Below are 27,499 nucleotides of genomic sequence, written 5' to 3'. Positions count from 1 at the left end.
TCTGAATCTCATTTTGCCTTAATATTTTAAAAATCAGATCACATCCATGTGCTTATTTTTCCTGCATATTCTTTTCTTTAAAGGTGTTAGTTTTTCAGCCAATTACCATGTCTGAAAAAAAAATCCCTGTGGAGGCCTTCTGTCCCCTTCTTTTTTGGGCAGGTGTTACTACAGATAAATAACTCTAGCTTTCTGCAACTATCTTGTGAGCTAAAATGGGGATCCAATAACTGCTTCCAGCTACCTATCCAGGGTTATTATTACACAAAAGCTAGCTTTAAAGAATCTGCAAAATTGTGTCTCTGGTTTCCACTCATTAATTTGGTGTCTATTGTGTTTGGGTGGGAAGGAAGGAGGTTCCAGAATGATCTAGCCATACAGCTGAGCAAAGCTCATTAAAATGGATCAAAAGATTTCCACATGGTATAAATACCTGCACACGACCACCCTGTGCATTGTAGTTCAGGTCATGTATATATGCAAGTGAAGAAGTTGCAATAGAAGTTGAACTTCACTGAGCTGCATAGGATAGGCTTGGGAGAAAAGCAGAAGACATTTCTTTATTTCTCTTTTTCTATGAGAATGAGTTGTCAAGCCTTTCCTTCTGCTGACACTTTCATCCCTTTGAATGCTGAGTCGTCTCCCACTCTGCCTCTGATAATGCACCATAGCGCTGCAGAGTGTTTACCAGTCTCCAATCATGCCACTAATGTGGTATCTACAGGTACTTTTTATTATAATAACAATCCTATTCTTGTCTATGTTATATTCTACTATCTCAGCATTTTTCACATACTAAGCAAGTGGTTTAAGAAAGAAGGGGATATAGGAAAAAACATTAAAATAGCTCTTTAGGATGCAGCAGATAATTTGAATGCAAGATTATCATAATTATATAAGTAAAGAGTTAAAAGAGAAACTAAAAATGACAATGCTAAGTTTGTAATTATCTATACAATGTAAATGTTTTCATTGCCACATATGCTTTCTCTTAAACTTTTACGATCAATTAATCGCATGGCACAATCAATTTTATTCCAAGCTGAATTTTTTTGACTGATTAAAACTAATGGGTCCACTTAAAAATAATTTTCACCAGTATAGAACTGGTTTTTTGGTTTTTATCTATTTTAAAAAATGTTGGGGAAGCAATTTTATGCTGTTTTATGACATAAGAGACTTCAAGAATGTAAACATATGCCTAGCACCCGAAGCCTGAACAAACTTCCTCATACATTAATTTCCTTTTATTTCAGTGGCTAGTTATTTTGTTTTAATTTGGTTAACCAAAACCATCAGTTTATTCTGTGTGCCATTAAATATTCCTTGTGGCTAACTAGTTATATGGCTTTATCAGTGTCTCTGCATTCAGACAAACGCAAGTCACAGCAAATAGAATAGAATATTATCTTCATTTATGTTCATTATGTGAAAGACTTTGATAAAGGCTAAAAGCAACAAGTGCAAAAATTTTGAAAGAGAAAGATGTTCAAAAACTAATTAAAAATTATCAGAATTTTCCAAAGAAAGTTATGTTGCTCTATTAAAAATTCTAAGAACAGCAGTAGGGTGATACCTTTTTCTCATTACAAAACAAAATATTCCAAAATAGTATAATATTAGTATAGTATTCCAAAATAGCTTTTATCTAGATGTTCAATAAAAACAAAAAGAAAACAAAAAGAAAAAAAGATGAAGAAGAGAAATTTCAGGGCATAAGGCAGAAGCCCTTCATCAGCAATGGCCTGTATGTCATGGAACAAAAGAGTTTTCCTGTTTACATTTGCTAAGTAGCAGACTTCTTGTGAGTGTCAGTTAAAGTAGCGGTCCCCAACCTTTTTGGCACCAGGGACTGGTTTTGGGGAAGATAATCTTTCCACGGACCAGGTGGGTGTGTGGGGGGGGGTGATTTTGGGATGAGACAATTGTGCACTTTATTTCTATTATTACATTGTAATATATAATGAAATAATTATACAACTCACAGGCTAACAGACTAACAGGCTACAGACTGGTCCCAGTCCGTGACCCAGGGGTTGGGGACCCCTGAGTTAAAGGAACAATCTGGATCAGGTACTCCAGACTGTAACAAAATGGAAAGTATTAATAATTACAGAATGATACATGTTTGAAATCCTCAGGATGTATAACCATTAAAATTTGGGAAAGAAACATGTAAATATACTGAATTGGGTTTTTTCTAAAAGATGTCATTTGGTCTGTATTTTACTTTTTTAAAATGATAGCCTTTATTATACCATTTTCTCCTGCTAATACCAGAGGCAGTCCATATGCAGTCCACATTAATATTGAATTCAGTAGCTGTAGTAAGAAATGTGAACTGTAGCTTTGTAACATTTGGATTATGTTTCTGTGCCCACATTTATAGAAAGGAGTTCCACTGAAATCTATTTCAAATCAAAGTTGTTGATGATCAGGATGTTAAAATGGAAACATTATTAAGAATAAGAATGGACATTTGTAAAAAGTACACCTCCATTGTCTCCTAATGTATTGCTCTACAATGAAACAAGGTTTACCTCAAGCATATCTTAGAAAAAGTCAGATATATTTATGGTGATATAATTTTTAGGAACAGAAGACTATATCATCAGATACACCACCAGCTATCAGATACAGTCATATATGTTGTTACAAAATGACAACAGGCAGAGAAATGTTATTTTACAAAGAGGGACCAAAAGGCCGCAAATCCTAGCAAGAATTTTAAAAAATGTTGATAAAGGTTCTTATGTTTCCCTTCATTTTGAATCATTTAATTAACACAAAATAGATTTTTATCATACCACTTTCCTCCTTGTTTTAGATGCTCCATTTAATTTTTAAAAACCGTCCATTTTCACAATCTTTTTCTTCAAAGGTTGTAGATGGGTAGCCACGTTAGTCTGTCCGAAGCAGTAGAAAAGAGTAAGAGTCCAGTAGCATCTCGAAGACTAACAAAATTTGGGGTAGGGCAGGAGCTTTTGTAAGTTCTTTCTCAGTTCTTCAGATACATCTCAAATGTATCTGAAGAAGTCAGCAGTAACTCATGAAGGCTCATGTCCTGCCATAAATTTTTAGTGTTTTAAAAGCTACTGGACTCTTACTCTTTTATTCAAAGGTTAAATCACACAATTCTCAAGATGGCCAAAATATGAGCTGAATGAATTTGTTATGGTGGTGCTCATAAAGTAGCTTCATTGCATGCTTGGAGTCCTAATGTGTTGGTGTATCATGCCACAAGGGCTTTCTGGAGCTACCCTCAATAGTAGAGGGAAATATTAGCCCCTATTAAGCACTGTCTGCTCAACTCACATTTCTACATGTCTGCAAGACTACATGCAAGCTGTCACAGAACTGAGAATGTTTTAGAATAAATTTTCAAAATAAGGTAGGATGGTTGACTAACAAAGGTTTCTTTCCGTGAAGGTGAAGGGACAGCAAAACTCATGTCAATTGCTTGGGCTGGGCACCATCTTAGCAGTTTTTATTTGAAGCCCTGCAGAATTTGGATCTCTGTGAGTAATCCATGAAAAGACATGACCAAATAACATCTCACTCACTAACAGAAAATTTTACTATGGTTAGATCCTGTGGTCTGCTTGTGAAGCTGACCTTTCTCACTGTAGCTCTTTGTTTTCCACAAAATACTAAGGACTCTCCAAACCCTCAATGAGCATGATATGGCGGGTCTGCAATGGGAAAGAGATGATGAAAACTGTCCAACTTCTTCCTTGCAATGTGCTATTGCACTAGCAGAAATAGACCATAGGAGCCTTCAAATATTTTTATGCCTGATTTTTTCTCAAATGATTACATTAGGAGACATCAGTGACAAAGAACTGCAACTCTCTTTTCCAGATTCTGTAAAGTTTTGTATGTGTATAGATTTGTTTTTTTAAAAAAAAAAATCAGAGTCATATCAGGACAGGTGATAAGGTAGATGACAAGGAAAGTATATTATTTTATATTCGAATCTAACTCCTTCCAAGACCATTAACCATTATGTGGTATAGTAGACCTCTATGAACTCTGGAGATTTGAAGCAACTAGTGCTGAGTTATTAATTAAATGTGAAAGAGAATACTTCCAAGATTTGCATGTATTTTAATGATTTAAAACAAGCCTGAAAGAATGAAAAACTGAAGTAGCTGGCTCAGATCTACCCAATTGTGTCCATGGGTGGAGTGCAGCTTTCACATTTCCCCTCTCTTGCTGCAAACCCAAATGCTTCCTGCTGCTCCTGAAGATCCCTCTTCCCCCAAGAGCATTGTCTGAGAAGCATTTTGACCTGCAACGAGGAGAGGAGCAGAACATTATGAATCACAGGCAGAAATCCCAGAAACACTCTGGTAGATCCAAGCTGCTATTGCTTTGCATCATATATATACGTTTCCTCCCATGTGTAATTTATTTTACTCATACTATACATCCTTAACTGTTTGGTGATTCAACATGTATTCATATCTAGGATCCCAGAATTGTTTTGTGATTCTGAATTTTGAAGTTTCTCATACAAATGATTTTTCTGTTATCATGTTTTCCTTAAGCTTTGAAAGGTTAATGTGCAGTAAGAGCCAAAAATTAAAAGCAGAATCTAAGGTAAAATCAAAACCAAAACCAAAAACATTTAGGGGCCCATCATTAGCCTCCTTACTTAGTAAAATCATACAACCACAATAGGAAACTTGACCTGATGCATTTCGACCTGAAATGGTCTTCTTCAGGGGTCAAACAAATATACACACACATAGGCTCAGAACAAAATAAAACAAATGAATAAATCAGTGCTGGACCAAGAAAAAAGTTGTTTAATATAATGACAAAGGCTAAGAGATGTAATTAAGGCCTCTTATAATACAGCCTTATGTCCTGGTCAAGGGGCATATGTATTGCATCATTTATCTTATTTTATGCCAAAATGGTTCAGAATGGTCAGTGCCAGATCAGAATCAGTGTGCCAAAACATAATTTTTGGCCCTTACTGCATATTAACCTTCTCAGGTTCTTAATTCCAGTTTTTGGATTAAGCTTCCCCCCTCTACCTTTTCCTTAAGCTTTACACATATGCTTTAAATAACTCTAGGTTAAATTGAAAATGATACCTGCAACAAAACTGGTATCTCTGGCTGAATAAAATGGGATGTAGCTATGACTAACCTTTTTTAATTGGCTTGACTTGTTTTCATTGACATGTTTTATTGCTTATTTTTTATTTATGCATTCTACTGGCTTGACTTGTTTTATTTCATAATTTGTTTTGCTGACTTGTTTTATTGACTGTTTTGTTGATTTTTGTTGTTAGCTTCCTGGAGTAGGTCTGGAGGTGTCATGTACAAATTTCCTAAATAATAAATATTAAGCATGAGAGAGAAAAGGGATTCAGAACTGCAAACCTAACAATTTTTTTGGGTTGCCAGCCTCCAGGTGGAACTTGTAGATCTGCTTTTACAACTGATCTCTAGCTGGCAGAGATCAGCTCCCCTGGAGAAAATGGCTGCTTTGAAGGGCAGGCTCTATGGCATTCTACCCTGTTGAGGCCCCTCCCCTCCCCAAACTCCACCCCTCTTCCAGATCCAGGTATTTTCCAACACAGACCTGGCAGCTCTACATTTGAACAAGAATTAACACTTTCACTTAAAAACACACCGTCTGAATGATCCATTTTTTCCATTTTTGCAGAGGGTGGATTGCTTATAGAAACCTTCACGGTTGGATGAGTGTACATTAGCCCCTTTGAGCATGGGATCTTGAATGCATGGAGCCTGCTTCGGCGGGGAGGGTGGGGTATAAATAAAAACATTATTGTTATTATTATTATTGGCAGAGATGGCAGAACAATCCCATTTCTCTCTCCATGCTTTTGTTGGTACACTCAGCAGCTATCTACAGGACTGGATCTACATGTTTTTTGAGGAGGACAAAATTAAAAAAATGATGTCCTCTTATGGACCCATTCTATCTTATGGGCCCATAGAATAGAATGGATTCCATACCCAATTTGGCACCTGGGGCAAGTGCCCCCTCTGCTCCCCCCTAGTTCTGGCCCTGACTACTATACACACATCTGGTTTGACCAGTAAATCTGATCTAGTTTAAAGCTTTCATGTATAGCCATAATTTGGACTACTGCTTTACCATATGCATGGCTGTGAGAACTGGCTTTCTGGTGGGTGGACTCTGATGCAAAATGTTATGAAAATACCCTGCCTTCTGATGGAAAGGATGCATCTTGAATTTTCTTATCAGTCTCATCTGTTTTGTTTTTGATTCCAACTCCTAAATGTTCCCACATATGCTTTGCCATGGCAACTTTGGGAGCTACTCTATCAGGTCTGCATTATTCTGTCCCTTCTTGTCGTTATGGAAACCAGCAGGCTACATACGGGGTGATGGCAGGTAAGAAATTATTTCTTAATTTTTAAAATACAAAGTGGATCTATAAGCTTTTGTATCTCAATCTGGAGACAAAAGACTCTTCCTATCAGTCACATATTTAACTTCATCTGTTTTTGAACTCAGCTCCTGAATCTATTGCAAACTTCCTTGGAACATCCATTACTCATATTAGTTGGAATTATTCTTCATTACTATAGCCATATGTGTAGATGATATTTTATTATGGCTGTGAATAGGTTACTAGCTATCAGAGAAGGCTTCCTGGTCAAGGTGCAAGGCAGCCTAAGAAAACAGTAGATTCTCTCCATATTCAGAAGACTTTATCCAGGAAATAGGAAATGAAGCACAAATCACATATTCCTCAGTCATATATATTCTACAAAGTAAAAAATCTACATGCTGTAAGAGATTCAGAACTTCCGGAGAAGGAAAATGCCGAGCTGAACTGTCTCTCATAACGGGAGCAGGCTGGAACTTCTGTTCAGGGTAGTAGAAGGCAAATTAATGCCTACTGCCTACTTTTCTCAGTGAGAGAAGAGTCCAAGACATGCACGGAAACTTTGAAAAGAGATTTACCTTGGCTTAAAGGTAGCCCTGGAGAGGGTCTTCCTTGAGGCTTTGAGGGGTCTTGGGAAGTTGCATAGTCATCGTCTGCAGAAGTGCCCAGAGTCATTTATTTGACATAAGCTCATCAGGATCCTAACCTTCTTGGACATTTCTAAACACTTAAAGCTTTGAAAGACCAGTGGAAATTTGGATAATTGGAAGAAAAGGTACAGAAGTTTTTTTTTTTTCATTCCGGAGCTATTTATAGCTTAAAGGGACAAAATTAAAAGGTGGGAAAAGGAAATATAGAAAGCTTGGAAGAAGAAGAAGGAAGGGGTGAAGTTTGGATTTTATAAATATAAAGGACAGTGCTAAAAACTGCTAAAAAGTGAGAAGGAATTTATTGTTTTGTCTACCTGCGGTTTGGAAGTAAAAGCAACATCGTCACATTGGAACAGACCTGCAGCATATCTGAGCAAGACAGGAAGTACGTCAAGTATCGTGAGATCTTCATGTGAGGTGATGGTGACAAAGACAGGAAGCAGTAAGAAAAAAACCTACTCTAGCAAAATATACCATAGAGAAACATCGGCGGCCATTGCTGGGAGGCTAAATTTAAAACACTGTTTTTAAAAGAATCTGGGACGCTAAAAATTGTCAGAATCAACTGGAAAAAGGATAAGAAGACAAGTACTATTGGTCACATTATTTGTGGGCTCCTAGGGAAGCTTTAAAAGGAAAGAAAAATTTGAAGAAGGAGTAAAAAGTCGCGGCTGCCATTTTGGAAATTTTAAAGACTTTTTTAGTAAATATCTGGACTTTGGGGGCTCAGTGACTAGTGAAATTGGGCTTGCTGGAAAGGGCAAGTCCTAATCTTTTGAATCTGACTGTCAGATTGAAAATTGGTGAGGTCAAAATTTTTGTCATTTTTTGAAGGTTTAAATTTTTTTAAAAAAAATTATATCTTGGCCTAGGAAGCTCAGAGGAAGATGGAATAAAGTTTATTATAAAGAGTAAATTTAGATCTTTTTAACTTGATAGCTAAACTTGCAATTTGTGAGACCAAAATTTTTGGTATTTTTATTTTTTTTTCTTTGCCTAATGTCTGAACTCAAGCAGACCTGACAAAGGGTTCTTTCATTAGAGAAAATGCAGGACCAACTGGATGCCATGGAAGCCAGAATAATGAAAGAAGTTAGGAAGATGATAGATTAATCAAAGGAAAAAATTATTACAGAGATTAAAAAAGAAATGGAAGATCTCAAAAAAGAAACTGGGGAAACAGCTAAGAAAGTGCAGGAGATGGAAGAGAAAATTAAAGTATATGATACCACCTTGTTGAAAATTCAAGAAAAAGTGACAATCCGCGACTGCAAATTAATGGAAACTCAGATACGTCTAAGAGAAGTACTTGAAGCAGAAAACGGTGATTTGAAAGGATATATAATAAAAATAATTGCAGAATTTTTGGAAGAAGACCCTGATGAGACCAAAAATATGTATGATTATATATACAGAGTGAATTCACTTTTTGCCAAGAAAAATAACCTACCAAGAGATGTTGTTATAAGATATATGACAAAGGAAATGGTGGGAAGCATCATGAATAAAAACTTTGAAAAGACACTGATAGTGGGAGGCAGTAAAGTGAGAATCATGAAGGAGCTGCCAAGACAAGTGATAGATGACAGGAGAACATACAAAAAGTTGACAGAAAAACTGAGAGACAATGGCACGAGGTTCATATGGATAATACCTGAAGGTTTGAGTTTTGAACTCCAGGAGAAGAGACTCACAATTACAAATGCTCAAGAGTTGAGTAGATTTTTTGAAGAAAATAAGGAATTTGCACCATGATGGATTACAAATTACTGTCTTGGCATGTTAATGGACTAAATTCACCACAAAAAAGGACAACATTTCATTGGATTAAGAAACAAAATTGTAATATAATTTGTTTGCAAGAAGTACACATTAAACAAAAGGATTATAAATTGGGAATGGAGTTTTTTTCATTAGCTGAACAGAAGAAAAGGGGAGTAGTTTTATATATTAAACAAGAATTGGAGCCAAAATTAGTATTTAAAGATAAGGACGGAAGATTTGTAGCAGTGGAGATAATATTAAATGGGAAAAAAACGTTGTTATTGGAACTATATGCGCCTAATGGTGCAAAGGATGCTTTTTTAAGAGACATTATACAACAGTTAGATGAGCTGACTTACGATCAAGTATTGTTAATGGGAGATTTTAATGGGACAGTTGAGAACTCATTGGACAGATCTGGAGGAAAAAAAATGATGGAAAAGAAGGGAAATTGCCAAAGTCTTTCTTTGAACTGGTTAAACAAGAAAATTTAGAAGATATATGGAGGAAGTTTAATCCTGAAGTGCGGGACTATACTTTTTTTTCTGCAAGACATAAAACCTTTTCTAGAATTGACATGCTGTGGGGATCTAAAAACTTAAGTCTTATAAAAAGGAAGGTAAAGATTTTACCTAAAATTGGGGCCGATCACAACCCAATAATGTGGATTACAAAATTGTCCAAGAAATCGAGAAGATGGAGATTGAATGAAGATTTGCTACAGAATAAAGAAACAGTGACATTTCTAGAAAAAGAAACTAAGGCTTTTTTCCAAGTGAATGATAAAGAAGATATAGATTTTCAGATGGTCTGGGATGTTTATAAAGCAGTAATGAAAGGGATGTTGATCACTTTGAACAATAAAGACAAAAGAAAAAAAGAAAAACAATTACTGGACATTCAAAATGAAATAAAGAAAAAAGAAGGGGAGCTGAGAAAAAGACCAGGGAAAAAGAAAATTCTAAAGGAAATTTCAATATTACAAACTCAATTGAGACATTTGTTAAATAAAGAAGTGGAATGGAATCTGAAAAGACTTCAGCAGAAATCGTTTGAAGGGGCAAACAAGACAGGAAAATATTTGGCTTGGCAATTGAAGAAAAAGAGAGAAAATAAAATAATTAGTAGAATTGTGATAGATAGAAGAGAAGTGGTTCCTCAAGAGGGAATAAAAAGAGAATTTTTTAAATACTATGCCAAACTGTTTAAAGGTGTTGAAGTAAAGAAAGAGAAGGTAGATGAATATTTACAATAATTAAAAATTGAGCCCCTAATGGAAAATATGCAAAAAGTTTTGAATGACCCAATTGAAAAAAAAATAGAAATTGAAGCAGCAATCAACGCAATGAAAAATGGGAAAGCTCCCAGGCCAGATGGATATACAGCTAAATACTTCAAAACTTTTAAGGACGAATTAATACCAAAATTGCAGAAGTTGATGAATATAATAAGAATAAAAGGGAATGTACCAAATACATGGAAAGAAGCTGTTATTTCTTTGATACCTAAAGAGGATAGAGATGCCACAAATGTGAAAAATTACAGACCAATTTCACTATTAAATAATGACTATAAAATATTTACAAGAATCCTGGCAGAACGACTTAAACAACATCTGATAAATTTTATAAAGGAAGATCAAGCTGGTTTTCTTCCCAAAAGACAAATAAGAGACAATGTTAGGACTGTTGTAAATATTGTAGAATATTATGAAAGACATCCAGAAAAAGAAGTAGCATTATTTTTTGCGGATGCAGAGAAAACATTTGACAACTTAAACTGGGACTTTATGGTTGCAGTAATGGACAAGATGGAGCTGGGAGAAAGCTTTATAAGAATGATAAAAGCAATATATTCTGAACAAAGGGCAAGGTTGTGTGTTAATGCAGATCTTACAGATGAAATGAAAATTAACAAAGGTACTAGACAAGGTTGCCCGCTCTCACCATTGTTGTTTATAATGACTCTTGAAATTTTATTGATGCAGATTCAAGAAGAAAAAGACGTAGAAGGATTACAAATAAAAGGATGTACTTACAAATATGATGATGTAATGTTCATAAATGAAAACCCCATACAAGTTACACCTTTTTTGTTAATGAAAATACAAGAGTTTGGGGAGTTGGCTGGACTTTATATAAATAAAGAAAAATCTAAAATTCTGTGCAAGAATATGCAGATGAATAGACAACAAGAATTACAAAGACTAACGGGCTGTGAAGTCACCTCCAAGGTAAAGTACCTAGGGGTGCAGATAACAATGAAAAATATTGATTTGTTTAAGAATAATTATGAGAAGTTATGGCATAAAATGGAGGAAGATATGCTAAAATGGAACAAGCTCAATTTGTCATTGCTGGGTAGAATAGCTGCAATAAAAACGAATATTCTACTAAGGATAATGTATTTGTTTCAAACTATTCCTATTGTGAAAGACGCTAAACAGTTTGATAAATGGCGAAGGAAAATTTCAGAATTTGTGTGGGCTGGGAAGAAACCAAGGATTAAAATGAAAATTTTGACAGATGCAAAAGAGAGTGGTGGATTCCAATTTCCAGATCTAAAATTGTATCATGAAGCAGTTTGTTTAGTATGGATGAAAGAATGGATAACATTGTTAAATAAAAAACTTTTAGTGTTGGAAGGCCACGGAAATAATTTGGCTGGCATGCATACTTGTATTATGGAAAAAAGAGGATGGATGGTCTTTTCTCTCACCATTATATAAGAAGTAATCTATTAAATACATGGATAAAGTATAAGAAATATGGTGATGAGAGGAGACCTTTATGGATAGTGCCAGCCGAAGTGATAAAAATAACGGCTAAAACAGCCAAAGAAAAATGGCTATCATATAATCAGCTCTTAAAAATACCACGTGGAAAAATAGAACTGAAAACTGCTGAAGAATTGAGTTACAAATTTGATTGGTTTCAAATGCAACAAATAAAAAGTTTGGTGGAGAATGATATTAAAACCGAAGGAATAAGGAAAGAACAAACAGAAATGGAAAGAGTTCTGCTCGGAGATAATGAGAACTTAATTTCAAAAGTATACAAATGACTTTTACAATGGTCTACAGAAGATGAAGTAGTGAAATCTCAAATGATAAAATGGGCAATTAATGTAAATAAAGAAATAAAGATGGAATCTTGGGAATATTTATGGAAGAACTCTATGAAACTCACAACATGTCAAAGTATTAAAGAAAATTGTTTTAAGATGATGTATAGATGGTACATGACTCCAAAAAAATTAGCAAAGATGAACAACAAGATGCCAGACAGGTGTTGGAAATGTAAAAAGCATGAAGGTTCTTTCTACCATATGTGGTGGACTTGTGAAAGAGCTAAAATGTTTTGGCAAATGATACAGCAAGAGATTTCTAAGATTTTGGGATATGAATTTAACAAAGTTGCAGAGACTTTTCTGCTGGGATTACAAATGGAAAAATTTCCAAAAGAAGATAGAACTTTAATATGGTACTTGCTCTCAGCTGCTAGGACATTGTATGTGCAGCTGTGGAAGCAAGAAAAAATACCAGAGAAATGGGACTGGATTATAAAAGTTATGTCATGGAGTGAAATGGACAAATTAACAAGAAAATTAAGAGACTATGATTTGGAGCTTTTTAAGTTGGAGTGGAAGAAGTTCAGAAGATACATAGAAAAAGAGTGGAAAATAAAAGGACATTGGACAATTTTTGATAATGATTAAGTTTTTTATTTTTAAAAAAACAAAAGTATAATTTTTGGTCTTTTAATAGTTAAAGGTACCTTTAATATATGTTTTTATTAAGTAAATAATACTGGCGGGGGTCAAATAATGGGGGGAGGGGCGGGGAAAAAGATAACATAATAATATGTTTTTATTAAGTAAATAACACTGGCGGGGGTCAAGTAACGGGGGGAGGGGAGGGGGAAAAGTAAGATATGGGGTAGAAGAATCTCTCTTTTTTAAGTTTTTGTAAGATGTAGATATAGTTTTGCTACCATATGTTACTAATAAAAATTGTTTATTAACAGAAAAAAAATCTACATGCTATAAGCTTTTCAGGTTATGCAGAGTTTTTTTTTTGGGGGGGGGGTCATAAAATATGTAGCCATTGTGTTCCAGATCTCTACGTATTGGCAAGATTGCCAATGTATGCAGACCTAGTGACTTCAAATTCATATTCATGATTCCTACTTTTTCCATCAAGCACCAATCCGAGGTTTTATTTATTAGTAATAGTCCACTTTTCAACCAAAGATGTCAACCAGGATTTTTTTTTTTAAAGAAGAATGTTAAAATGTACTACAATGCTTCTGGGGGATGGGCCTCATCTGGAGATAAGTTAATTAGAGAGGAGTACCTGGATGTTTCTGTTCTTCTCCCAGCCAAGCAACTTGGAATTTATGTCACACTAAAATACAGATAGCCCTGTCATGCAGAGTGGTAAAGCTGCAGTATTGCAATCTGAGCTCTCTGCTCACAACCTTAGTTCAATCCTGGCATAAACTGTGCTCAGGTAGCCGGCTCAAGGTTGACTCAGCCTTCCATTTACTGAGGTACCCAGCTTGCTGGGGGGGAAATGTAGATGACTGGGGAAGGTAATGGCAAACCACTCTGCAAAAACGTTGTGATGTGACGTCACCCCAGAGTCAGAAATGACTGTTGCTTGCACACAGGACTATTTTTTTTAAGATACAGTTGGCAATAATTTAAGTTTCCATTACAATAAGACAGACTGAATTTAAATACATAGTGATACTATTTCTTTTTAAAACAAGGTGCACAGAAAAGAAGGAACTATGAAAATGTCAGTTCAACCCAAAATATATTACTAAACTGAGACTACCATGCTTTGGTCATAGGATGAGAACACAAGAGTCACTTGAAAAGATAATAATGCTAAGAAAAGTTGAAGGCAGTAGGAAAAGAGGAAGATCCAAAATGAGATGGATTGACTCAATAAAAGAAACCATGGCCCTCAGTTTACAAGACCTAAGCAAGGCTGTAAATGTTAGGATAGGTTATTAATTCATAGAGTCACCAGATGTTAGAAGAAACTTGACAACACTTAACACACACACACATACACTATACAGAATATACTCAGCCCTGTCATATTTTTCTTGTTGTATGAATAGATCTCTAGTTCCTGTATCCTAGCTGAGAGTTTTGTCCTCTGTAAGGTAGCTAAAGGTTAGAGTAGCTTTGAAGATATTCTTTAGCAATGCTAAAGGAATATCTACAACAGTCATTCAATCCAGCATGGCAGAATAGAATTCTGCTTACTGATTCACAGATCTCTTTCTTTCAACTGTATCCCACTTTGCGTTCCACCTTGGAACTCAGTATCTCCAGTGCAGGTACAGAGTTAGACCACCTTCTTAGCCACAGTAAGGCTGCTATATCATGTACTCTCTAACCACTTTCAGAGATCTCCTTCTGCATCATGTACCTTAAGTTGCTTTTCTACAAACTGACTTGCAGCAAAGCACAAAAGTATGAATGCAGGAAGCTTTCATATATGAGACATGGCTTCTACCTGTGTACCTTCTACATTGCATCCAAATAATCTTGATGTAATCAGGCACACAATCATATCACAAATGATTTTTGTAGTGTTTTATCAAATGTATTGGACTAGGCATTGAACAAAGTGAAGCAGTGGCAAAGTGTTTATGCTCCGCATTCTGTACAAGTTTAATTGAAAAAACCCCCCAAGAATTCCTAATGTATCAATTACAGTTTGAACACATAGAAATTTGGAATGCCAAAATCCAGGGAGAAATTTAAATAAGTACCATTTCAGAAGCATTTAGATCAGGGGTGTCAAACTCATTTGTTAGGAGTGCTGTATTTGACATAAATGGGACTTTGAAGGGCTGAGCCATGTGAGTCCTAAAATGTAATGCCAGATAGATATAGTCTTTATAAAGGACACAGGCAAACATAATTAAAGATATTATTTTAACTTAAAATACAAACATGCTTAAAACTCTTGCAATATTTTGGTTAAAACCGAAAGGTAGGGGAATAGTGGGATTTTGCAATGCAATTTTAAAAACACAACATCAAGGAAAATCAGAAGGATTACACAGAAGAAAACTAAAGATATAAAATGCTCTCGGCCTGGGAAAACACGAAATGGCAAGGCATTGCTAGCTTCTCCCCACCCACTCACCTCGGATCTACTCTGATTAGCAATAGCTCTCCAGTGTAATATCCCCCTTTGGCTGTTGGTTCCCAAGTCAGAGTATTCACTAGACACTAGTCCTCATGTCCATTAAGAGATAAAGCTGACTCAGAGCACTTACATTTCATTTGCAATGACACAACTCCAGGAAGCTTCAGCTGGCCATAGGAATGCTGGGAAGTTAAATCTCTTCATTAAAACAAAGTTGCAAGGAAAACATAGAATGGATTTCCCATTCCGGTCTGCTGTGCCCATAGGCCTGAAAGGAAATCCATTCTGCATTTTCTTTTCAGCTTTGCTTCTGCTTTAGTCTCTGAAAAGTGAAAGCAGAAGGACCCAGGAATGCGTCAGCAGCCTCCGAGCTTCATAAGGTGCAGACAGGAGGGGGGAGGGGAGAAGAGAGCACCGTGGGCCTGATTGAAGCCCTCCAGGGGCTGCTTTGGCCTGCAGGCTGCATGTTTGACACCCCTGATTTAGGTGAATATCATTCCTGGTTGGTGGTTTTTATCTATTTATTTTCCAAAGAATATATATATATATATATATATATATATATATATATATATATATATATATATATATATATATATATATATATAACTTATATATATATAAGTTATATATATATAACTTTTGCTATTCATTTCTTCTGAAAAGAACTCAAGGCAGCCTTGCAGTCTCTTCTTGGGTTTTCGTTTGTTTGTTTCTGTCAATAGGTATCAAGCCTGCAACTTCTGACATGTTAGCAGCTAGTCTCTCTCAAAGCCGCATTTTGCAGACCTGCACCATGCCTCATCCCAATGTCATGAATGGAGTTGGCAGCTTACAAGGCAAGTCCACCCAGTTTTGTGAAGTCTCATTGCTCCTGTTTGAACATGGATTGATGAAATGTTATGTTTTTAAAAGTCTGTGATGATACCTCATGAGCTAATCAAGTGTACCTGATATTCTGCATTCAGAATAAACCTTTCAAATGCATAAAGTGCCCACTAAAACCAAAATAAGGAAAGAAGAGGTGAACACATTAAGTTTTATTTATTTAAAAAAAACATTTTTATGCTGCCTTTCCACTCAAATAGACTCTCCGAGGCATGCATGAAGTGTTAGTATTTCTTAATCTGGTAGCGGGCCTCCAGAGTCCCAGGCACAGATATCTTTCACATCACTACCTGATCAGATGGTAGGCTTCCCAACCCTCCTGCTCTGGCGGGAGTCCCCTGGGTTTGCAGCCTCATCTCCCGGTCTTCAAGAAGTGAGAAGCGGGGGGTGGGGGGTGAAGGGGGGGGAGAACATACCTGTAGGCTTCATTATAGAGCTCCTGAGCCGTTTGTAAACTGTCTGCCCCTTTAAGGCTGGGCAGGGAGCAGGAAGGGCTTGGGAGAACAGCCCCGCCCTTTCTTTTGCTTTCACTTTCACAGCAAGAGTTCTCCGGAAGAAGATCTGGTAAGTGTGTGTGTGTGTGAGAGGGAGGGGGCAGGGGATTCCCTGGTTTGGAGGCCCTCCCCCCTTTTAGAAAGCATGGGGGGGGAGGGAAATGTCTACTGGGCATTCTATTATTCCCTATGGAGAACGATTCCCATAGGGAATAATAGGGAATTCATCCGTTGGTATTGGGGGCTCTGGGGGGGGCTATTTTTTGAGGTAGAGGCACCAAATTTTTAGTATAACATCTAGTGCCTCTCCCCAAAATACCCTCCAAGTTTCAAAACGATTGGACCAGAGGGTCCAATTCTATGAGCCCCAAAAGATGGTGCCCCTATATTTCATTATTTCCTATGGAAGAAAGGAATTTTAAAAGGTGTGCTGTCCCTTTAAATGTGATGGCCAGAACTCCCTTGGAGTTCAATTATGCTTGTCACATCCTTGTTCTTGGCTCCACCCCCAAAGTCTCCTGGCTCCACCCCCAAAGTCCCCAGATTTTTCTTTAATTGGACTTGGCAACCCTATCAGATGGACATACCACTGGCTGGGGCCATACTCTACCACTATGTGTTTGGCTTGTCTGTTCTGTATTCTGAAGGATTTATTAAGTAAACAAAAGTCAGGAAGAAAACAACAAGAGGTACAACCAAGAGAAGGTCTTGTTGAAATGAATGACACTATCCATGTGTATTTCAGTATTTCAGAGAGCTCTGAGAGAGAGCAGATAAGAAGTGCTATAAGGGTGAAGTTTGGCCTTCTAAACAGCTGGGGAAGTTGCTGAGAATTTCTGAGTTTGTGTGACTATGTGATTGCTGAAAATTCTGAGTTTGTGGTTGCTGGGGAACTGCTGTTTGTTTGGTTTGAGTGGGCTGAAGGTGATTGTTGCTGATTGATTAGGAGTGGCTGTGTTCCTGGGGCAGACTGAGGTCCCACCCTCTTTGCATTATTAAGCTGCGCCTTGCCAGAGATATGAGCCAAAGGGCGAGAGCTAAAGGGCTCTTGGCCTGGGAAACCCAGATCCCTATTTTCCTTGTGTTCCCAATAAGGTAAGTAGACCCTCCAGCAGGAGAGCCACAAACAGGATTTAAAAGGGGACTGTATATTTTTAAAAAGCTATCATGAAGGTAGAATGCTAGCAGGGGGGTGGGGGCTTTCCAGTGTTTTGCACTGAGTGTCACATGTATGACTATCTGCCCACAGGACAGAAGTTTTGGGCGTGTGCTCGATGCAAGGAGCTCCTGGTCCTCAGGGAATGAGTTTGTACCCTTGAGGCTGAGGTGACTGACCTGGAGAAGCAGAGACAGTCAGGCACTCGAAGAAGACTCTCAGGGACATATTAGATGAGCCCCACTGTGAACGTGGCAGCCCCGTTGCTGCCAAGGAGCATGAGGGTCAAGAGGGGGAACAGGGCACCATGCTGAGGATAAGGGGAATGCGCCCTCAAAAGGGACCTCTTTTTCAGTTGGTGAGCGGGTATCCTTTCATGCCAAGGAACCATCCCTGGGTAGGGAGAGAGGGGGGTCCTGGTAGTTAGTGATTCGATCCTTAGGCAAGTAGACAGCTGGGTGGCAAAACCACGTACTGACCATATGGTGACTTGCCTGCCTGGTGTGAAGGTAGCGGACATCATGTGTGTTGTAGATAGGCTGATAGACAGTGCTGGAGAGGAGCCAGTGGTCGTGGTGCATGTTGGCACCAACAATTTGGGGAAATGCAGTAGTAAGGTCCTGGAGGAAAAATTTAGGCTGCTAGGCAGGAGACTTAAGGCCAGGACCTCCAAGGTAGTCTTCTCAGAATTGCTATCTGTTCCACATGCAGGGCTGGAGAGACAGGCACAAATTACATGTCTCAATGTGTGGATGAGACAATGGTGTAGGGAGGAAGGGTTTAAGTTTATTTGTCACTGGGATGCTTTCTGGAACAAGCGGAAGCTGTACAAAAGAGATGGTCTCCACTTCTACCCAGATGGAACCAGGCTGCTGGTGCTTAAAATCAAAAAGGTGACAGAGCAGTTTTTAAACTAAATCTTGGGGGAAAACCGACGGGAGATGAAATGTCTCTGGCTCGGAAGAACTCATCTCAAAGAGATGAAGGGTTAGCTGTTACTTTTCTACTGGGTAATGGATCAGAGTTGTCCACTGAGATGGTGAAAAACAGTACGGACTGTCTGCCAAAATCTTGAGGCAGCAGGAGGAAGGTTGCGGGCCTAACTTGCCTGGGAAATTATAGATGTTTGTTTACAAACGCTAGAAGTGTTTGAAGTAAAATTGGTGAGTTGGAATGTTTAGTGTTGGTGGAAAACATAGACACTGTGGGAATTTCAGAAACTTGCTGGAATGAGGAGAATCATTGGGACACAGTGATTCCTGGATATAAGTTATATTGGAAGGATAGGGAGGGAAGGGTTGGAGATGGGGTGGCTCTGTATGTCAGAGAGGGTATACAGTCCAGTAAGACTGAGGTCAGAGAATTAGAATCCCTTCTATAAATGCTTTGGGTTGAAATATAGGGCCCAAAAGGAAATTTAACTTTGGGAGTTTATTATCGCCCACCAAATGAAAAGAGGATGATTATAATATGATGAAAGGATTAAAGGTGGTGGCTAAATGTAAAAACTGTGTCATAATAGGTGATTTTAACTACCCGCAGATTGATTGGATCAATATATGTTCAGGTCGTGAGAAAGAGATTGAGTTCTAGATGCTCTCAATGACTGTGCTATGGAGCAGATGGTCACAGAACCTACCAGGGGTGGGGTGATCCTGGATTTGGTCCTAAGTAATGCCCAAGACTTGGTGAGAGATGTAAAAGTGATTGCATTGCTTGGGAGCAGTGACCATAACGTTATTGATTTCATCATTTGTATAAATAGGGAGTTGCCCCAAAAGACCAGCACAACCACATTTAACTTTAAAAGGGGTAAATTCTCTGTGATGAGGAGGCATGTGAAGAGGAAACTGAAAGGAAAGGTAAATACAGTCAAAACCCTTGGGGAAGTTTGGAGGCTATTTAAAACTACAATCCTAGAAACTCAGGTAAAATATATACCACAAGTTAGGAAAGGCACAAACAGGTATAAGAAAAGGCCTGCATGGTTAACAAACAAAGTAATGGAAGCTGTAAAAGGTAAGAAGGACTCCTTTAAGCAGTGGAAAGCTAGTCCAAGTGAGATTAATAAAAGGGAACACAGGCTGTGGCAAATCAAATGCAAGACTGTGATCAGGCAGGCAAAAAGGGACTATGAGGAGCATATTGCAAAAAACATAAAGACCAACAATAAAAATTTCTTCAAATATATTAGAAGCAGGAAACCAGCCAGTGAGGCAGTGGGGCTCTTGGATGACCAAGGGGTAAAAGGATTATTGAAGAAGGATAGGGAAATGGCTGAGAAGCTGAATGCATTTTTTACATCCATCTTCACTGTGGAAGACAAGAAGAGTTGCCCGCTCCAGAACCACTAATTTTAGAAGGGGTGTTGAAAGACCTGAGTCAGATTGAGGTGACACGAGAGGAGGTCCTACAATGAATTGACGAATTAAAAACTAATAAGTCACCAGGTCCTGATGGCATACATCCAAGAGTTCTGAAAGAACTCAAAGTTGAACTGTGGATCTCCTGACAAAAATATGTAATCTTTCATTGAAATCTGCCTCCGTTCCTGAGGACTGGAAGGTAGCAAATGTCACCCCCATCTTTAAAAAGGGTTCCAAAGGAGATCCGGGAAATTACAGGCCAGTCAGTCTGACTTCAATACTGGGAAAGTTGGTAGAAACCACTATCAAGGACAGAATGAGTAGGCACATAGATGAACACAAGTTATTGAGGAAGACTCAGCATGGGTTCTGTAAGGGAAGATCTTGCCTCACTAACCCGCTACAGTTCTTTGAGAGGGTGAACGAACATGTGGACAAAGGGGACCCAATAGATGTTGTTTACCTTGACTTCCAGAAAGCTTTTGATAAAGTTCCTCATCAAAGGCTCCTTAGTAAGCTCGAGAGTCATGGAGTAAAAGGACAGGTCCTCTTGTGGATCAAAAACTGGCTAATTAATAGGAAGCAGAGAGTGAGTATAAATGGGCAGTCTTCGCAGTGGAGGACGGTAAGCAGTGGGGTGCCGCACAGCTTAGTACTGGGTCCCATGCTCTTTAACTTGTTTTTTAATGATTTGGAATTGGGAGTAAGCAGTGAAGTGGCCAAGTTTGCAGATGACACTAAATTGTTCAGGGTGGTGAGAACCAGAGAGGATTGTGAGGAACTCCAAAGGGATCTGTTGAGACTGGGTGAGTGAGCGACAACGTGGCAGATGATGTTCAATGTGACCAAGTGCAAAGTAATGCACATTGGGCCAAGAATCCCAGCTACAAATACAAGTTGATGGGTTGTGAACTGGCAGAGACTGACCAAGAGAGAGATCTTGGGGTCGTGGTAGATAACTCACTGAAAATGTCAAGACAGTGTGCGATTGCAATCAAAAAGGCCAACGCCATGCTGGGAATTATTAGGACGGGAATTGAAAACAAATCAGCCAGTATCAAAATGCCCCTGCATGAATTGATGGTGCAGTCTCATTTGGAATACTGTGTACAATTCTGGTCACCGCACATCAAAAAGGACATTATAGCGTTGGAAAAAGTCCAAGAAAGGGCAACTAGAATGATTAAAGGTTTGGAACACTTTCCCTATGAAGAAAGGTTAAAACGCTTGGGGCTCTTTAGCTTGGAGAAACATCAACTGAGAGATGACATGATAGAGGTTTACAAGCTTACCCATGGGATAGAGAAGGTAGAGAAAGAAGTACTTTTCTCCCTTTCTCAAAATACAAGAACTCGTGGGCATTCAATGAAATTGCTGAGCAGTCAGATTAAAACGGTTAAAAGGAAGTACTTCTTCACCCAAAGGGTGGTTGACATGTGGAATTCACTGCCACAGGACGTGGTGGCAGCTACAAGCCCGCTTCAAGAAAGGATTGGATAAAAATATGGTGCAGAGGTCCATCAGTGGCTATTAGCCACAGTGTGTGTATGTGTGTGTATTGGCCACTGTGTGACACAGAGTGTTGGACTGGATGGGCCATTGGCCTGATCCAACATGGCTTCTCTTATTTTCTTATGAGGATCCGGTTTCCAGTTCAATAGGTGTAAATAAATGCTCACACGAGCAGTCTATTTGCAGGAACACTGGGGTATCAGAAAATGCAAACTTGTGTGCAGTGGCTTACTAAGGGTCGATTGAAGGATGCACTCTGCCCCGGGTGCAGCTTGAAAAAGGGCCTTGAAGTTAGTGTCATGCTGCATCCTTTTAAAAATGCAGTTCTGGTGGCATCCACTAGGGGTTCAGGGAAATCTGAGCATAACAAAAACACTGTAGAATCAGTTAGACTTCTCTTTATCCAAAACTGAAGCAAACTTGCTTAACTAGGGTTACCATATTATGAAAAGCAAAAAAGAGGACATATTTCCTAACTGACTTCTTCAAACAAGTTATCACTATGACAAATAATTTTAAATAACCTTACTATTTAAGCCGGGGTGTTAAACATGCGGCCCACGGGGTGGATCTGGCCCCCTGAGAGCTCCAATCAGGCCCGCCAACAACTGGCCCTCCTCTGCTTCCTTCCCCCTTGCCTGCTTCCTTCTGTCACCATTTTGTGTTTCTCTCCGGATCAGCCAACAAACAATGCAGCCTCTCCCTGCTCTTTCCCTCTTCCCCCTCCCTTTTCCCAAAGGGAGGAGGTTTAGCCAATGAGGGAGCTTGGCTCGATAGCTCTGATGTGTTGATTAAGTTTGATGGGCTCAATCAATCATACTGCAGAGCTACTGACCCAAGCCTCTCTTCCTTCTAGTGGAGAAGAAGAAGAATTGCAGATTTATACCCTGCCCTTCTCCCTGAATCAGAGACTCAGAGTGGCTTACAATCTCCTATGTCCTCTACCCCCCACAAGAGACACCCTGTGAGGTGGGTGGGACTGAGAAGGCTCTGGCAAAGCTTTTGCCAGAGCTATGGCTGACCCAAGGCCATTCCAACAGGTGCAAGTGGAGGAGTGGGGAATCAAACCCAGTTCTCCCAGATAAGAGTCTGCACACTTAGCCACTATACCAAACTTGCTCTCAAGGAGAGGGAAGCTCCTTCCTCTCCTTGTCCCCTGGGGAAGGAAGGAAGGTATGAGCCAGAGCTTCCTTTGCCCAGTCCCCACCATCAGGAGAGATTCAAAAAGCACTTTTAAGATTAGCAATGTTTTACTAAAGGTATGAGGTTTTTGTCTTGCTACAGAGAAGAAAGAGAGTTTTGTTGGGCTTCTTATGGGTACAGCTGGGTTTGCCTCCTTTATTTCACTGTATTCATGCTCTCCAGTCTTGTTCAATAGGAAAGCATGTGAACTATTTAGAAGAGAAATAACAACCAGCCGGGATTAGGCTGAGTGTGTGCAGCCCAGGTTTACTCAGCAAATTTCCCTTGATTTTTCTTTCATATTTTCCTTTGGTAGGTGATCTTAGACTTCCCAGATAGTAGGCTGATACTGACCACTGTACATGGCTATCTCTCTATTCTTGCACAGAGTTGTAAGTTATTTTTCTGGGGAAGACTATAGTTTTGTAGACAAGCACATAGCCCACAGTCTGTACCATGGTGCTTTGACATGTTTTTGACCTGTTAAGCAACTTATGTGCAAAAGCTCACAATGCCCAGTTGCTTCATGTTTTCCTCTGAGTCTTAGGCTCAAGGCATTGACCTTGAGATCTCTGTAATGAATGTCAATAAATGAAAAGTAGATTTGAAACTTACAAATGTGCACACCTGAATAACACCTGAACAGCATATTCAAGAGTGGTACAGCACAGATCTTGTCTGCAGTTTTTAATGTAATAATTCATAGCAAGAGATGACATTTATCAGAAACTGTAAAACAAAATATTGCAAGCATGCTAATGTTTTAAGCATGTTTTATTTTAACTAATTTTTTTAATTGTGTTTGTGCCTTTTATATAGTTTATATGTCCATTACCTGGCATTACATTTTATGACACACATGGCCCAGCCTGACAGGGTCTCATATATGTCAAATCCATCCCACATAACAAATGAGTTCGACACCCCTGTTTAAGCAGTGAAAATTCCTACTACCCAGGAGTGTTACTAATTTTCCAACCAAACAAGAGGACATTAAAAAAAAAAGCCCAAAAGATGATGGACAAACAAAAAAGGGGGACAAAGGGGATATCTGAAAACCATAAATTAACAGTAAAGGACAATCCCGCTTAGATAGTTATTTAACAGTACCATAAAATGGTTTTAAAATGTTTTAATAGAGTTTATTGTTTGAAGTTTGATCGTTTAATTGTATTTATTGTATGAAATTTTGAACTGATCGTTAGCTGCCCTGAGTCCACTTGCGGAGAGGGCGGGGTATAAATTAAAGGTAATAATAATAATAATAATAATAATAATAATAATAATAATAATAATAATAATAATAATAATAATAATAATAATAATAATAATAATAATAATAATAATAATAATAATACAGATCGTACAAACAAGCCAGCACACTAATAGCTGCTACAGTAATTGCCAGCCTTCAGGTCATTTTCTCCAATAGTCTTTCCCAGAGGTGTCAAATTAATTTGTTACAGGAGCCAGATCTGACATAAATGTTACTTTGTTGGGCTGAGCCATGTGTGTCATAAAATGTAACATGAGGGACTGGAGATATAAATTTTATAAAGGTAATTTCAGATGCCAAGTGGAAATTGCAGGTGAATGACAATAGTAGACGATTGTATTAGGTGTGATATGCAGAGGGTGTAGGCATAGAATGTTATGAGTGTTGGTAATGAGACAGGAAACGTAGGTCTCAATTCCATCCAGGAGGATTCAGTCCATGAAAATGCAAAGAATAAATGGATATGTCTGGTATTAGAAACCTGAGCATTCAGTTGCTGACCTAACAGTAGCAGTGCTCTTACAAAGGAATTTTAAAGGGAGATCAAAGAGAGACTGCTGAATTGCAGTTGATAATGAAGCTCAAGACAATGCATTCTTTTGAACTGTATTGAAAGTTAATTTTCCTGTCTCATTACCAGTGTGTGCTATTATCATTTGGCATCTGAAATCCCTCCACTTTCCAAGATATAATGACCAATCCAAGTGTTCTCATTTCTTATCAGGGTCTTTTTGAAATAAATTAAAATCCAGATACAGACATAGAAATCTAATCTTAAAAAAACAACTTTTAAGAATAAGAGATTAATTTCCTCTATGAAAATTGTGTTTGTTAGAAGAATCCATCCACCTTCCCTCCCTCTAAAGAAGCGTGCTTGCTTGCCTCTACATCAGCCCTACATAGCTTCTGAGATGTGATGAGGCTATTCAGCTCAGGGTTAGGCTGAGAGTAATGTGATTGGTCCACAATCACCCAGGAAGCTTCCAAGGCATGAGTGGAAGAGTTGAACCTGAATTTCTCAGATCCTAATCCAACACTTTAACCGCTATATCACACTGGCTCTCATGATGTAACAGTATGTTGGAATTTGATTTTTTTTTCCTGGCTATATATTATCATTCATTTCATTTCATGATTATTACTGAACATAATTTTGTCATAGAGGGCCCGGACCTGGATAGTATGAATGTTTCTTACCTTGAAAATCCTTTGGAGTTGCTATAAGTCAGCTGTGACTTGATGGAGAGGGGGAATAGAGAGGGGGGTGTGTGTTAAAAAATTATCTGCCCTGGATGCCAAATAGGCTAGGTATGCCACTGCTTATGTGAAACTTTCCTTTTCTTTTTGTGAAGTGAAAGTCGTGATCACAGAAGCATTGTTATTTGCATATCTTTGCTTTTCTAGCATTACACTGCTCACATAAGAAGAATACTTACACGAGCAGTTGTTCATGCTAGTGAGCTGGCTTAATCACATCCAGTTTACCCTTGGCACAATCCCAGCTCTTCTAAACACTTTTGAGTTCAATAGACTGAACTGAGCATTATACAGCAATAAAATTTGCCTGTTGGTCCTGGATAATTGCTATTTGGTCTTGTATAATCAATTTAAATTGAATTGGATCAATTTAATTTAATGAAATCACAAAAGAGCTTAAAAGTAATTAAGTAATTAATTGGACTTGCTTAGATTGTCCTTGGAGACCATATAATGCTGCTTTTTAAATATGTGTGTGTGTGTGCGCATGTGAGTGTGTTTTATTTAGGGTGTTTTTTCTGCCACGTTTTCAGAAAGAAACTGAGATATAATCATATTAAAGTCAATAAACTGCAAAATCAAAATAGCTGTTGAAATAACTATCAGCAGTAAAAAGCTTATATAACAAACTTAAACCAGCTATATTAAAATTAAAACGGCCAATTCATCTTAAAACAACTCCTCAAGGGAAACAAGCGGGGGAATCAAACACAGCAAATTTATAAACACACTGAGTATTATATAATAGTAAAATTTGTCTTTTGGTCTTGGACAATCAATATAATTTCAGTTCATATTAAGGTTACAATAAAATGATGGTTAGATCCTTATTATTCATCCTTTCTGATTTTATTCTCTTTCATTGTTCCATTCTTACCACCATGGAGAAAACAACCTGTGTTATCTATGGAGAAACTATAAATGATATAAAATAATCTGATTAACTGAAATTATGCAAAATAGCAGGGGTGAAATTCTAGCAGGAGCCCTAGGCTTCCCAACCCTCCTGCCCTGGCGGGGGACTTCTGGGTTCCCAGCCTCATCTCCCGCTCCCCAGAATTCGGGAAGCAGGGGTGGGGGGTGGAGGGGGGGGAGAACATACCTGTAGGCTTCATATTGTTGAGATCCTGAGCCGTTTGTAAAATGTGTGGCCCCTTTAAGGCTGGGCAGGAAGCAGGAAGGGCTTCGGAGAACAGCCCCTCCCTTTTTTTTCCTTTCGTTTTCAGAGCAAGTAGAGTTCTCCGGAAGAAGATATAGTGAGTATTTGTGTGTGTGAGAGAGGGAGGGGGCAGGGGATTCCCTGGTTTGGAGGCCCTCCCCCCTTTAGAAAGCGTGGGGAGGAGGGAAATTTCTACTGGGCACTCTATTATTCCCTATGGAGAACGATTCCCATAGGGAATAATAGGGAATTGATCCGTGGATATTGGGGGCTCTGGGGGGGCTATTTTTTGAGGTAGAGGCACCAAATTTTTAGTATAACATCTAGTGCCTCTCCCCAAAATACCCCCCAAGTTTCAAAACGATTGGACCAGAGGGTCCAATTCTATGAGCCCCAAAAGATGGTGCCCCTATTTTTAATTATTTCCTATGGAAGAAAGGCATTTTAAAAAGGTGTGCTGTCCCTTTAAATGTGATGGCCAGAACTCCCTTGGAGTTCAATTATGCTTGTCACATCCTTGTCCCTGGCTCCACCCCCAATGTCTCCTGGCTCCACCCCCAAAGTCTCCTGGCTCCGCCCCCAAAGTCCCCAGATTTTTCTTTAATCGGACTTGGCAACCCTAAGGAGCCCCTTTGCCTATTAGGCCACACACCCCTTATGTAGCCTATCTTCCAAAAAAGAGTCTTGTAAGCTCTTGGAGGAATCGCTACATCAGGGGTATGTGGCCTAATATGCAAAGGAGCTCCTGCTAGAATTCCACCCCTGCTAAATAGTATTTACCCCCTGATATTTTCATCAGCCTGGAAAAGTGTTTCAAATCTTTTAGATTAGGAAGAATTCATAAAATCTGAATTACTTTCCATAGAGTTGAAATTATCATTTCAGCATAGTTCTAGCTTAATAGATTTAATTCAGATTTACTCATATGAAAATAAACACTAGTCTGAATAAATAATGTATTAATTAAAGTATTTAACTTTGATTCCATTTTTTTTCATTACCTAAATTTACTACGGCTGGAATTTTCCCTGGAAGAGATGCTGTTACTCACAAGTTCCATTGAAACATATAAAATCACATACTATATAAAATCACATATAAAATCACAAAACAAGGGAATGCTGGGTTTCATTTTGATCAGAACAAATTTCCAGATTTCATTAATGAATCCGTACCATGCAGAGTAATTGACAGTAATGGTAAAACCTCTGCTCTGTCCTATT

General features: G+C 38.4%; 1 protein-coding gene across 4 annotated transcripts in view; it reads left to right on the top strand.

Annotated features, from left to right (window-relative positions):
- The first annotated feature begins 582 nt into the window (after positions 1 to 582).
- Positions 583 to 27,499, top strand: part of POU1F1 (POU class 1 homeobox 1) — a 38,529-nt gene continuing 11,612 nt past the window's right edge. Inside the window, exons 1-3 of one of the 4 annotated variants that reach the window (XM_060235148.1) lie at positions 583 to 724; positions 6,334 to 6,399; positions 15,712 to 15,825. In XM_060235148.1, the coding sequence (XP_060091131.1) occupies positions 583 to 724; positions 6,334 to 6,399; positions 15,712 to 15,825 (322 nt within the window). Of the gene's footprint in view, positions 725 to 6,249; positions 6,400 to 15,711; positions 15,826 to 27,499 lie in introns of all 4 variants that reach the window. The other 3 variants (XM_060235147.1, XM_060235150.1, XM_060235149.1) reach the window with 3 other exon arrangements.

The sequence above is a fragment of the Heteronotia binoei genome, chromosome 3 (assembly GCF_032191835.1).
Source record: "Heteronotia binoei isolate CCM8104 ecotype False Entrance Well chromosome 3, APGP_CSIRO_Hbin_v1, whole genome shotgun sequence".
In the NCBI taxonomy this organism is placed as follows: domain Eukaryota; kingdom Metazoa; phylum Chordata; class Lepidosauria; order Squamata; family Gekkonidae; genus Heteronotia; species Heteronotia binoei.
Note: the sequence above shows the minus strand (reverse complement) of the source record. Positions and strands in the feature narration are given on the sequence as shown.